General features: G+C 38.5%; 1 protein-coding gene across 1 annotated transcript in view; it reads left to right on the forward strand.

The window, feature by feature from the left end:
- The window catches only part of LOC125457151 (succinate--CoA ligase [ADP-forming] subunit beta, mitochondrial-like), an 81,564-nt gene that overhangs the window by 17,531 nt on the left and 49,090 nt on the right, over window positions 1–14,943 (forward strand). Inside the window, exon 3 of the mRNA XM_059650431.1 lies at window positions 13,462–13,561. Within this exon, the coding sequence (XP_059506414.1) occupies window positions 13,462–13,561 (100 nt within the window). The remainder of the gene's footprint in view (window positions 1–13,461; window positions 13,562–14,943) is intronic.

Raw genomic sequence — 14,943 nt, forward strand, 5'->3', positions numbered from 1 at the left:
AGCTTTTTCTTGAATAAGCTTCACATTTCTAATGTGCCCATCCCCTTGCAGTTTCCTTCCCCATCCTATGCTCCCTAAATCTTGCCTAATCTCATCGTAATTGCCTTTCCCCTAGCTATAGCTCTTGCCCAGTGGTATACACCTATCCCTTTCCATCACTAAAGTAAACGTATGAATGTCAGGAAGATCAAAAATGAACTCCACCTGCAGGGACATGATGTACAGATTTCTAGATAATATGGGGACTGTTGGGCCAATGATCTGTGGAGTTTGTAAAAATGAGAGGTGATCTCCTTCAAACATGCAAAATACTTATGGGAACAACAGGTTCAGAATGAATACTTGCCCCTTCCTGCGGTATCTAGAACCAATCTCAGAATAAGGGATAAATCATTTGGGCTTGAATGACGGTGATGTCTTTGGAATTCACCCTTCCATCGGGCTGTTGAGGCTCCATTGTTTAGTATGTTCAGTACTGAGATTGATAAATTCAAAACATCAAGGATGATGGAGATAGTGTAGGAAAATTGTGTTGAAGTCAAAAATTAACCATGTTGTAATTGATTAGCAGAGTGGGACCCAAGTGCTAAATGTTCTACTGCTGCTCTTATTTCTTATGTTCTTAAAAGGCATTGTAGCCACAAGACTGCCAAGCAGATCTGTAAATCCTCAAAGTTCCAAAAATAAAGGAAATGGTAGATGTGAATGATTGTATAGAAAGAACATGTATTGAATTTTCAATAATGGCTAATATGAAACTGTGGAATTTTGTCAATTTTTGAAAAAATGTTGGAAGAAAAACACACTCGCCCAAAAATGCTGGGAAAATATATCAATATCATTGAGTCATACAACACTGAAGGAAGCCGAAAGAACTGCCGAAGCTGTAAATCAGGAACAGAAACAGAAGTTGCTGGAAAAGCTCAGCAGGCCTGGCAGCATCTGTGAAGAAAAAAAAAATCAGAGTTAACATTTCGGGTCCATTCTGAGGAATGATCACTGAAGAAAGCCATTTGGTCCATTAAGCCTGTGCCGGTTCTTTGAAAGAACTATCAGATTATTGCAGCCTTTCACCCATAGTCCAACTGTTTACTTTCCTTTTCATAATTTACAACTACAGAGTTTCTCCTTATTTATAGAATTGTCTGATGTAAATAACTAACTGTTTTTATCTTCTAATTTTTTTTTTAGTAAACTGCTGAAATAGTTTCCAAAGTTACAAAGACTGAGTTTTAGATTAGATTAGATTCCCTGCAGTGTGGAAACAGGCCCTTTGGCCCTACAAGTCTTCACCGCCCCTTGAAGCACCCCACCCAGACCTATTCCCCTATAACCCACACACCCCTGAACGCTATGGACAATTTAGCATGGCCAATCCACCTCGTCAGCACATCTTTGGACTGTAGGAGGAAACCGGAGGAAACCCACGCAGACATGGGGCAAACGTGCAAACTTCACACAGGCAGTCGTCCTAGGCTGGAATCGAACCTGCGTCCCTGGCACTGTGAGACTGCAGTGCTAATCACTGAGCCACTGTGCTAAAAGTTAGAAATATGCTCGATTCTGAATCAGTTTTTTAAATTGTATAATAGTTGCCCAGCTGGATGCCTTCAATTGTTGAGTGCGTCTGATTCAAGACTTATTGTTGAGTTACTAGAAAAGGAAAGGCCCATTAATGTGGCTAGAAAATAAGAGTTGGCATATCGTTCAAGACTCAATTCACCCGGATGATCCCTGGAATGGTAGGCCTAACATACGATGAACGGCTGAGGATCCTGGGATTGTGTTCATTAGAATTTAGAAGGTTGAGGGGAGATCTAGTAGAAACTTAAAAAATAATGCATGGCTTAGAAAGGGTGGACGTTGAGAAGTTGTTTCTGTTAGACGGGGAGACTTGGACCTGTGAGCACAGCCTTAGAATTAGAGGGGGTCAATTTAGAATAGAAATAAGGAGACATTTTTTCACACACACAGTGGTGGGCCTGTGGAATTCATTGCCACAGAGTGCAGTGGAGGCCAGGACATTAAATGTCTCCAAGGCAGACATTGATAAATCCTTGATCTCGCAAGGAATTAAGGGCTACAGGGAGAGTGCGGGTAAGTGGAGTTGAAATCCCCATCAGCCATGATTAAATGGTGGAGTGGACTTGATGGGCCCGAATGGCCTTACTTCCACTCTTATGTCTTATGGTCCTAAGACATGTTTAGAAGTCTAAGATATAAGCATTTTTAGGCTGATGACCTTTCTTCATCATTTAACTTAGTTTGCTTTTAAGAGAATGCCTTTCTTCTGAACATTTTAACAGCTGTTTTCATAAGCTCATGTTTGGACCAGAGTGACCATTACCTGGGTAAGCAGGGCATCCAACAGTTGTTATCATCTGAACCTCTGTTCAGAAAATGTTAAAATAAAGACTCCATCAGCTTATGGCTTGGGCTGTGGTCAGTGGACAGATTTATTTTCACAGCAGTGAGTAAATGGCCTCCAGGTTAAGGAGCAGACTTTGAGGAATTACATACTCTGTAATTATCCACAAAATGTAGAAGAATGTTTAAAAAAAACTTTAACGTGCTGCCACTGCCATGTAAAAATGGTCTTGAAGCACTATTCATAAACTTTAGCTGGTAACATACTTCAAAGTTCTTTGAAGATGGACTGAGCCAAAGAAATTAATAAGTATTGCTCAATCAAGTAGAATTACCAACAAAATATCGACTTATTGAAACCCACTGGGCACTTGTGTTTGAACTGAATGGCATAGTGCCTCCTGGGAGTAAATTAGTTGGAAATATTTTGAGTGACTTGCAAAACAGTATTATCATCTAAAAACAGTGTCAATCTAATGACCACTTCCTAATTACCAGCTATTTACCACCACTTTGAACATTATGATTAAAGTTATCAAGATTGCAAACAAGGATGTTTGCGTGTTTTAATAAAGAAAGTGCCATGTTTGGAAAATATAAATAGTACAAATTAGAAGGGATATGATTGCACAGGTGAGAACACTTGTAAAGATTGTAGACTTTCTGTAAAATGGAAGTCGTTAAAAAGACATCAAATGAAGGATAATGCTTCTGACCTTTGATTATTAAGAAACATGGAAACCTGAGATAAAATTAAAGGTAAATTTTTGTGTTGATTGTCTCCATTCATTTATCGTTTTGAATGTTGAAACAGGAGAAAGATTAACAAATAAAAATGTAATAGGTGAAGCAAGTTGGTTTAGAAGAATGCTGAGGATACCCAATGTTCAAGAAAATCTAGAATGGATCAAGAGTATGCTTTGGATTTTAAAAAAGCAGTAGATCAAAATCTGTTTTGCTGATTTGGAAATACTTAAGGAATGGGAACAATTCAAATTGTAGCCTTACATGAAATGAGAAACCGAGAAAGAGTAATAAAGTGCCTGATTGACAAGTCAAAACTGACTTAAAATATTCCTTCATTATTTGGAAATTCAAATCTTTCCAAGCGGGAAGCTCTTGGGGGAATCAAACGAGGAAAGTAGAGGTTAAGAAGTAGTAAATGTCAATTGAACCTTGAAGCAATCCCAGTATTGGCTATTAAGAGGCATCCACTCCACAAAGTTCATTCATTGATTTTTGTTTTGCAGATGCGGTCGGATTTCTTTAAACTTGCTGACAATAAAAGTATTATTTCCTTGCATCCAAATGCATGTGGATACTATTGTCCCCAGCATTTTGGTCTGCTCATATTATCGTGGTGTAAGACCACGTATGTTTATTTTTGTGCTTTTTAAAACTGTGGACTGAAATAAAAATGAACTGTTCTGAAACGTAGGGACTTAAAAGGGTGGCTACATGTTTTAAACATAAGGAATTTTGATACCTTTGTGAACCTAGTTTACGAGATTGTGGATTCCAGCAAAGTATAATATGAACTTGAACTGAGGGATTGTTTATAGGTGAAGTTGATTTGATAATTTGTCCCTAGTTCACAAACCAATGTCAAAAGTTCCCTGCCTGCCAATTAGGTGATTGGTAGTCATTTAGATGAACAACTTGGACTTTGAGCAAGACTGGAAGAAGCTAGTTCACATCAAGATTAGAAACCAGCAGCTCTGCAGTGGCTAAAATCACTTCCTCAGTTCTCTGCAGCAGGTAACTTTAAACCTGAAGAAAACCAGCTTATCTTTCCTTCAGCAGTTAATTCAAATTGTGACTTTGAATTGGATAAGTCAAAGAACTTTCACTGGTGAACCAGCCACTTTCTATCTTTTGGAAACCAATAAGAGCATTTGGAAAAAGGAAGGTCAAAATGAAATCTTTGGATCAGTAAGAACCAACCCAACAGGTACTGTGAACAAGAGCTGTTTTTCCTGTTCCCCCTCCACCCCCACACATTTTTGTTTCTGTTTATCTTTGTGTGTAGGATTGAGTGTATAAGGGGCTGAGTGTTGTAATTTGTACGGTTTACTTAATTTTGTTTAATTGTTTAATCTGTAGTTAAAATCTGACTAGCTGTAATAAGTAGTGATTATTGTTAAGAATAGGAACCTGGTTATGCTTTCTATCAGGGATAGTAGGAACTGCAGATGCTGGAGAATCTGAGATAACAAGGTGTAGAGCTGGATGAACACAGGCCAAGCAGCATCATAGGAGCTGGAAACCTGACGTTTCGGGCCGAAATGAAGAAGGGTCATTATCTCATGCTTTCTTTTAGACAGGTTCTGAAAATCGGGTAGTGTGGGGATTTTGCACTTTTCTTTTTCAAACTTAATAACTTTTGTGACAACTCTGGATCTCCAGGACGCTACCTCAGTGAGTCATAAAAGTGCAAAGCAGGCAGCTATTGTGAATCATACAAAGTTAAATGGACAAAGTTAATATTGCTAAAAGGAGAATTGTCTTAATCTTCAAAAATAGACATACACTAAAACTGGTTGTTGAGTTTTAAGAGGTATATATTATATGTAAATTTGTTTGTGCACTTAAATATTTATTTACTTTGCGTCCAGTTCTACCCTTGACTAGTTGGATTTCTGGATCTGGTGAGCAGTAGAGGATGGTTGCCTTAAAGGAAAGGTTAGAAGCTATGAAAGTATTAGACATAAAACTGAAAATTCCACTTATAAGTACATCAGGTACTTAACGGATTTTTTAAAAAAAACATTATATGAAGAAATAACAATAGGGGAGAAAGTTATTTTTAACTTTTTAATTAAAATATTTTTAAACATTATTCCAGCTTAATTAAAATGATGTTAATGCGTCCCCACATAATCTTGTCCGTACATCAATTTCTATTAAAGGTTCTTACGGAAAATGGCACTACTGAATTCAAGAGTTATTTTTGTCTATCATGTTGAATGATTGTAGCCTTTTCACTGAACAAATTCAACAGTAATACTGACACATGGATGATCATCATTAATCCTCCTGGTTCAAGAAACTCTATACTTTTGCCAAAAGTCTTAAAGCAGATCTTTTTTAAGTAAGATCAACTCATCAAATACTCTTCTTGCCGAGTTTAGTAACTTCTATGCCCTTAAAGGTTTTCTTTCCTAAGGCAAGGCTTCCAAATAGGATAGTATTTTCAAGTACAGCTATAGAGTTTCCTGATTATATGATCAACTCAGGGAACTAAGAGCAGACATCTTCATGATCATGAAAATTCGATGATATTGATAAACTAATGAGAGGCAACACAGAAAAGAGGGTTAGATGGTTATAGAGTTTGGAGTTCAAGGTGAGAGATGAACAGCAGCCAGCTTTGTCACCTAGATGGATTTACTTGGAAGAGTCCTTTTGATGTGAGTTAAGGCCAAAATGAGGCTAGTTGTTAGGGTTTCTTTTGTAAAAGGGATTGGGTGATTTAGAATTTATACTGGACTCTCCCAAAACTGAGAAAGTGATCTTGCTTGTTGTTTCAGCTACATTCAGGAGAATCTTTCAGCAAGGTGATACCCTGGATGGTTTCAGAAATACTTTTGTTGTATGCAAAACATACAACAGATGCAGAATGAGAATCGTACCTGTGCACTGAATTATGGTTTTGCTGAAAATGGATTGTATTCTTTTAAAGCCGATGTTTTATTGGTATTATAAACAAAAGCTTTCAGGCATCTTCATAATGCACATTGATACCTCCTTTCATGATGGTACTACAGAATTTAGGAAATGTAGTCAACCTTGTGGGGCTTTAAAATGTAGAAAGTTCAATTAAACAGAGTAGGGGTGGAATAACTTTAAATCAATGATCTTGATGAATGTGTTACAATTATTCTGGTTAATTTGAATATCAAAGATGGTCTCATATTTAAAGGAGAGATAGACCAATTTTGTTGATGTCAGTTCACAGATTGGGCACTCGGACTAGACCAGACGCTAGTTTTGATGCCTTGAGAGTTGTGTACAACAATAAAGCCGCCCTAAAAGATGAATGGAAGTCCATATAAACAATATCCTTAGACATTCCCCTGTCGATCACCTTAGTGACCTCTTCATAAAGTTCATTAAGGTTTGCCAGACCATAAGACATAGGAGTGGAAGTAAGGCCATTCAGCCCATCAAGTCCACTCCGCCATTTAAATCATGGCTGATGGTCATTTCAACTCCACTTCACTGCACTCTCCCCGTAGCCCTTGATTCCTTGAGATCAAGAATTTGTCGATCTCTGCCTTGAAAGCATCTAACGTCCCAGCTCCACTGCACTCCGTGGCAATGAATTCCACATGCCCACCACTCTCTGGCTGAAGAAATGTCATCTCATTTCCGTTTTAAATTTACCCCCTCTAATTTTAAGGCTGTGCCCACGGGTCCTGGTCTCTCCGCCTAATGGAAAGAACTTCCCAGTGTCCACCCCTTCTAAGCCATACATTATCTTGTAAGTTTCTATTAGATCTCCCTTCAACCTTCCAAACTCTAATGAGTACAATTCCAGGATCCTTAGCCGTTCATCATACGTTAAACCTACCATTCCAGGGATCATCCGTGTGAATCTCTGCTGGACATGCTCCAGGGCTAGTATGTCCTTCCTGAGGTGTGGGCCCCAAAATTGGACACAGACATGACCTACCTGCCATGAATTCGTGCTGCTCTTCCTGATTTACTGAATATTTTCAACATTTCAGGTAACCTATCCTTGATTATAGACTGTGGTGATTTTCCCACCACTGATATTAGGTCAACTGGTCAGTAATTTCCTGGCTTTTAGGAGCTACTTTTTATTTTACCTCATGCTTACACCTGTTTGGTAGCTCTTACTAGGCATATGTATTAATGAAAAGGTATGTAAGGTGCTATCCTAGAGACTTAAGAATGTCAACACAGAAGCCTGAACCAAGAGACCTTGACATTTCTAGTGGCTTTGTTTTTCCAGAGTGCAGATGAAAACAATTTCTCGAACAATGTAGCCTTATACTAAGCCTACCAATTACACAACAAATTCTGTACTTATTTTGAAAATGATCATTTATTAAAAGTCTGATTTCTTAGAATATATACTGCACTATATGATTTAGAAATATTCAATCATTGTGAGGCAATGTGCACCTTTATAAATAAAATTGGAATGAGAATCTTGCTGATTTGAATAAAATACTGGAGAGAGTGGAAATCTGAAAATAAAAATGACAAGGTCCAAATGATCAAGTATCAGTCTAGTCTAGGTCTGCTAAATCTTTCTCATGCCATAATCCTCATTCCATTCTTTATATCCTCCATACTGTGTCTTGAAGGCCAAACTCACTCCTCACCGCCAGGAACCCAGTGACTCAGACTGCTTCCACAGCTCTGTGACTGTGCCACATGTGCCAGACTTTAAACGAAAATAATAAGTATGGACAAAAATTGTATGTTATCTATAATGCTTTTAATTCAAGAAGATTGAGAACCTGTTATTTATCAATGCAGGTGGTAAACATTAACAATGGAATTTACTTGAGTCCCTATAACTAGACACACATCTAAACTGTTTTTGGGGCTATAGCTATGCTTTTATTCTGCAATTCTAAATGGATATGATTTCACTTTAACACTTCACTAATTGGATTTCTGGATTTGAACACTTGGTGCTAATGTTTTTAAAGTACATGCCAGCAAAAGTCCCCAGAGCTCTGGAGGAAATGCACTCTCATGGGCAAGCATTCAGAGAAAAGTTGCAAGTTACTAGAAAGTCTATCAGGAGAAACAGCCTGTGATTGGAGGAACTGTGTACAGTTGGATAAGTCAGTTCTGAAGTTTGGGGGAATTTTTTGGAGGAGGCTGCAAAAGATAGAGTGCGGGCTGGAGAATGGTATATGAAGGAGTGTAATGGAGAGGGGTATTGGATGAAGGAGGAGTAAGCTGCAAGAGGGGATGTGATGGGGTGAGAGGGTTGGGCAGGAGAAGTGAGGAGTTTAGGGACTGAGGTGGGGAGGTGCTTGGGCATTAGGATCATGGAGTGTGCAGCTTGGGGAAGTGTGTTATGGTTGATTTGGGACTTGATTTAACCCAAAATATTAAAATTAGCATTAAAAAAGGTTTTTCTTCATTGCGGATAACAGCCAATTTGTGCAATACCCTAGTAAGATCACAAAGCACTGTGATGTGGCTTGGGGTTCAAATTAAGGGAAGGTTGTTGCGACTTAAAAATAATGTAGTAGAAATCTTATTCTGCTGTATACTTTTGTTTCCTAGAAAGTTTTGAAATTGGGCTTGCCCCTTTCAAATAGAAGAAACCATAGCCACTTTGATAGACGTATTTCAAGACTGAAGTGATGTTATTCAATCTGGCCGCAAATTAGGAATATTTGGAAGTTTATAACATATGTCTGTAGAGCACAAAGGTTCTGAAATTTGTGTCCCCTTGATGGATTTCAGCATAACAGAGATGCCATTGACACCAAATTGTATTTTTCCATCAATATCTTTTGCCTTTCAGAATGCACAATAGACTAGAACTTTTACTGTGCATGATTAAATGTGTTTCCCATGAATGGCATCTTCAATTTCAGGAGTTGTGCACTTTTTTGGAAAATGGATTTCAGCAGGCAACCAGGCCTCGAGTAGTGGTAAGGATAGGCAATGGCCTAGTAGCATTATCACTGTACTATTTATCCAGAAACCCAGCTGATGTTCTGGGGAGAGATAGTGGGAACTGCAGATGCTGGAGAATTCCAAGATGATAAAATGTGAGGCAGGATGAACACAGCAGGCCAAGCAGCATCTCAGGAGCACAAAAGCTGACGTTTCGGGCCTAGACCCTTCAGAGAGGGGGATGGGAAGAGGGAACTGGACCTCCCCCTCTCTCCCTATTTATTCCAGTTCCCTCTCCCCATCCCGCTCTCTGATGAAGGGTCTAGGCCCGAAACATCAGCTTTTGTGCTCCTAAGATGCTGCTTGCCCTGCTGTGTTCATCCAGCCTCACATTTTATCATCTTGATGTTCTGGGGACCCAGGTTCAAATCCCACGATGGCAGATGGTGGAATTTGAATTCAATGATTTAAAAACAAAAGTCTGGAATTACGAATCTACTGATCACTATGAAATCATTGCTATTGTCGCAAAAACCCACTCCTTCATATACCATTCTCCAGCCCGCACTCTATCTTTTGCAGCCTCCTCCAGAAAATTCCCCCAATGTTTCCCTTAACTTCAGAACTGACTTATCCAACTGTACACTTATGTCCTTCAGGGAAGGAAATCTGCCACCCTCACCTGACCTGGCCTACATGTGACTCCAGACACACAGCAATGTGGTTGACACTTAATTGCCCTCTGAAATGGCCCAGCAATCCTCTCAGTTGTACCAATTGCTACAAAGTCTCAAAGAAATGAAATCAGAAGGTTCATCTGGCATCAAATCTAGACATAGGAAAAGACAATGACAGGAACAGCCCTGTCGACACTGCAAAGTCCTCTTCACTAACATCAGGGGGTTGGTGCCAAAATTGGGAGAGCTGTTTCACAGACAAGTTAATCAACAGCCTGACATAGTCACACTCTCAGAATTGCACCATACAGCCAATGCCCCAGGCACCAACCATACCATCCCTGGACATGACCTGTCCCACTGGCAAGACCAACCCAGTAGAGGTGGTGGCTTAATTGTATACAGTTGGGAGGGTGCTGTTTAAGGAGCCCTCAACATTGACTATGGATTGATGCAGTGTCATGGCTTCACGTTAAACATGGGCAAGGAAACCTCTAACTGATTACCACACACAGTCCTCTCTCAGGTGACAAATCGGTATTCCTCCATGTTGAACAACACTTGGAGGAAACACTGAGGATGGGAAGGACACAACAGAGTGGCTCAGCAGCAGTTCTACTGATGTTGGTATTCCTGCCATGAGCCACCAAGCCTAATCTTTTGGGGTTCTGGTGCATAATCTTTAATATATCACAAATAATCAAGAAAACTAATGGAATGCTGGCCTCTATATTTCGACAACTGGAATACAAGATGTACAACTTATGCTGTGGTTATACAAAGACGTGGTTAGATCCCACATGGAGTACTGTGAGCAGATCTGGGTACCACACCCGAGGAAGGATAGATTGGCTTTGGTGAGGGCACAGTGCAGGTTTGCAAGAATGCTATCTGGATTTCAGTGGTTCTGTTATGAGGAGAGATTATACAAATTAGGCCTGTTTTCTCTAGAATTTATAAGGTTAAGGGGTGATCTGATTGAAGTGTTCAAGATATTAACACCAAAAGACAAGGTACATAAAGATAAACTATTTTCACTGGTTGGGGATTCTAGAACAAGAGGACATAGTCAGGAGAGATATTAAGAAGTACTTCTACACCCAATGGGTGATAGATATTTGGAACCTTCTTCCACAAATAGCAATGGATGCTGAAACAGTTGTTAATTTTAAATCTGAAACAGTTAAATTTTGTAAGCAAGTGTCTTGAGCAATATGTGCCAAAGGCAGGTATATGAAGTTAGGTCATAGATTAGCCATGATCTCATTGAACGGTGATTAACTTGAAGGGCTGTATGGCTTACTTCCCTTTCCTATGTTCCTATAATTCTATTCCTGGTAAAGCAGGTAAAGTGGAACAATCGAGTGTTTAGTTGGCATATTGCTGAACCTGTTTCAGAAACACATATGTGCCAGGAATTAGTAATATCTTTCTGATGAAGAGATCTCCATGATTAACCCATTTGAAAAGTAGTCCTTCAAACAAAAACCTCTGCAGCTGTAGGAGCACTTAAGCTGACAATGTCTAGGACTGGCACTCCATCCATCACCTTAAACATTCACTGTCATCAATGACTTTTTCTGCACTGTGCGCTATTTCCAAAATATATTTCAACTACTCACCAAAGCTTCTTCAACAAGGCCTCCGAAACCTGTGTTTCCAGCACTTAGCAAAATGAAGGTGACACTGAGGAAACAGCATCACCTATAATCTTCCCTCTAAGAAATGCAGCAGCTCAACTTGAAAACATGTTGCCTGCCTTCATAGCTGGGTCAAAACCTCGGGAGATCTCACGTAACAGCATTAAGGGATGTACCTTGTCTGATTAACGCTTCTTTAAATTTTTAAACAGAAGTGTGGCAATTAGGATTGTTCACTTGTCTGGAAATATCCCTTCATCTAAGGAAAATTGTGACTTAAACCTTCATAGCTTCTGCTTTTATTTCCTTCAGTAACTTAGGATGCATTGGCTGATTTTTCTGTTTTAAGGATCCTTTTATTATTTATATATTAACCTGGTTAGCTATGACCTCCCACTATACTGTTAGGTTAGCAGCACCCTCTTCTCTAGTGATGATGGATACAAAGTACACATTTAGTATTTTGCCAAGTACTCTACCTTTACAAGCAGATCTTTTTGTAATCAGTTCCACTCTTCCTTTGACTACCCTTTTACTGTTAATGTGTTTACATAAGAACTTTGCATTTCCTGAAGCTACTAATCTAGCCATGTACTCTTTCTTTGTTGCTGTAATTACAGTTTTTAAGATCTTGCGTGTATTTTCTATATTCAGGGATTCAGTACTGTATTATTAAACTTACAATTGCTATTAGCCTTTGTTTTCTGTCTTATTTAGACTCTGTCATTAGTCAGAATCTGTGGAAATTTTCAATGCAGACTGCTGAAGAGGTTGGGTTGTTAAGTATACAAGATTAAGATAGTCTTTAGTTAGTAAGAGAATCAAGGGCTATGGGGAAAAGGCAGCAAAATGGAGTTGAGGAACAAAAATAAAGTTGCTGGAAAAGCTGAGCAGGCCTGGCAGCATCTGTAAAGGGAGAAACAGAGTTAACGTTGTGGGTCTAGTGACCCTTCATCAGAGCTCTGTTTTTCCCCCTCACAAATGATGTCAGACCTGAGCTTTTCCAACAACTTTGTTTTTGTTCCTAATTTACAGCATCCGCAGTACTTTCAGTTTTTATTAGTGGAATTGAGGATTGGCAGATGGGCCATGATCTCATTGAATAGTGAAGCAGACTTGATGGGCTGAAGGCCTACTTCTGCTCCTATGTCTTATAGTCAAGCAGGGAGATCGAGCTTGGGTGCCTTTCCTTTTCTTGTTATGGAAATGTCTGTACCTTTATCTAAATCACAGACTCTTTAAAGTCTCAAATTGTTAAATTATAGAAACCTACGAACAGGAGGTGGAAATTGAGTCCCACTAGCTAGTTCTGCCTTCAATAAGTTCATGGCTGATCCATAATCTAACTTCAGAGTCTTGGCTCTATCCCTTTACACCGTTAGTTAACAAAAAATGTATAGCTGCAGCTTAACTTCTGTTTTTTTTAAATTAAAATACAACTGACTTTACTTTCCTGTTTGTATCAAGTACAGCTCTTCAACTTCTTTCTTTCTAAGTTCATAACCTGTATCTGTGTGTAAAATTGTTATGTGTTTTTTGGTAATAAAATTCCACATTCTTTTACTCAATCTTGCAATTGGCTTTCATTTTTGATCCAGTTAGCTAAGTTTAACTGAACTGTAACAGCAATGTGCTTTTTAAAAAATAAATAAGAAAAATGTGTTCTTGTGACTGCCCAAGAAGATTTGAAAGAAAAGGGGGAGTTAATGTGACTAATCCTCACCTGTTTATAACCGTATCAAGGGTTCTGTCTATTAAGAAAGTGCATCAGGATCAGAATCGTGCATTATGAAGAGGTTTTGGTTTCTGAAGTGGTGCTGGAATGGTGCCGAGGTAATGTAGTTTTTATAAGAGACATTAGATTCCCTGGTATCTCTGGAACTCCAGGTTGGTGCTGTTTGTGGACTGTACTGACTGCTTGTTTCACTTAGTTGAGTGTTGTGCATCTATTTGTGTCCATGTCATCCTGAAATATTATAACTCTGTATGTATTTTGTTTTAGAACTATTAGGAAAGATCAGGCAAGCTTTTTGCCTGCTCTGATGAACAATCGTTATATATTTTGATGGGTGTTAGCATTTTGTATTGAACATGCAAGCAGATTCTAAATACTGGCAGACTGTTGAAGGTATATACACTATAATGTTTGTCTTGCACTACAGGTTCGAAGGACCTTGTTGTAAAAGCACAAGTGCTAGCTGGTGGCAGAGGAAAAGGAGTATTTGAAGGCGGACTGAAAGGGGGAGTCAGAATTGTTTATTCGTGAGTACTATAAGATAAACCGATTTTTAATCCTTCCATGAAACATACAAACTTTAGATGCTTATAATGTGTTTCTTCCTGCCATGAATGCTGGAGGAATGATTGCACAAAACATATTTGATTGAAAACAATGAAGGCCAGTCCAAGCCCACTTAAAGAATTTTTCTTGTGTGACATCAGGAGTGGCACAGTGTAGCTGGAATATAATGTTTGAGAGATTAGTTGCATAACAATGGCCCTAATCCTCGAAGCAATGTGTTTTAAAATCTGTGAGGAGCTAGTGAATGCTTCATCACTATTCAGATATTTAAATAGAGATTTAATAGTTTTACTTAATGTAAACATGCACTTAAAATTTTACATCTTCAGATAAAGTGAGATGTTTTTAGCTATTAGCTTGGGTCAAATAATACCAACAAAACATAATACTTTAGCTGCCATTTTTTAAACTGAAATTAAACACTGCTGATAGCTTCATAAATTTAACAATTATAATCTCCATCCTTGTTTCTTGATTAGATTTTCTACACTGTATACTTCCCTATTCTAAGTATTTTGTGTACAGACATTTTGAATAGTTCTATCACCTACTAACTGAGATATGCATCATTTTGTTGCATTGTTAGTTAATAATATTTTCCTCTATTTTGATGCTATCTGTATAACTGCAGACCTTGCTTCGAATACCTTCTTCAACCATTGCTATAAATTAAAATGACCATTCATAAGATTGATTACTGAAGTCTTTTAATAAATAAAGTCCTCACTGCCTTCAGCATCCTTGAGTAGATTTGCAACCACTAATTCTTCTGTCCTATATTAATCCAGACTACTGATGTAGGAAATGATACCGACATAATGTCCTGGTCAGTATATAGGCTGAATCTTGATAAACAGTAAATAAGTTTCTTACATAATAGCCACTTACATTACATCTAGGGTACATGGTTGTCTCTTGTTGGGGAAGCATGGGTAATGGATAAAAGGCACGAATGTGGCTGTGAGGAATGTTGTGTCAGCCATGATGCCATTGAATGGCAGAGAATGCTCAAGGAGCCGAGTGGCCTACTCCTGTTCCTATTTCTAATGGTCGTCTTATGGTCTTGTGAGATATCATGCTCAACCTAAGAGTAAGTTTGTATTTACAGTTACTAAAATATTCTCTCACTATAGAAACAGATGGGTTAAGAACCACTGGTTAGCTCCTCCCAGGAATAATCCTTCATATCTTGATCACCAGAACTAATTTTGTAATGTCAGTTAATGCTTTCAAATATTAACTGTCTTCTACAACATGAAGTATCTTGATTCATTCTTCTTTACTCATCTTTTTAATTCAGTTGCTGTAACATTATGTTATTCTGAGAGTTCTGACTACTCTG

The sequence above is a fragment of the Stegostoma tigrinum genome, chromosome 12 (assembly GCF_030684315.1).
Source record: "Stegostoma tigrinum isolate sSteTig4 chromosome 12, sSteTig4.hap1, whole genome shotgun sequence".
NCBI lineage: Eukaryota > Metazoa > Chordata > Chondrichthyes > Orectolobiformes > Stegostomatidae > Stegostoma > Stegostoma tigrinum.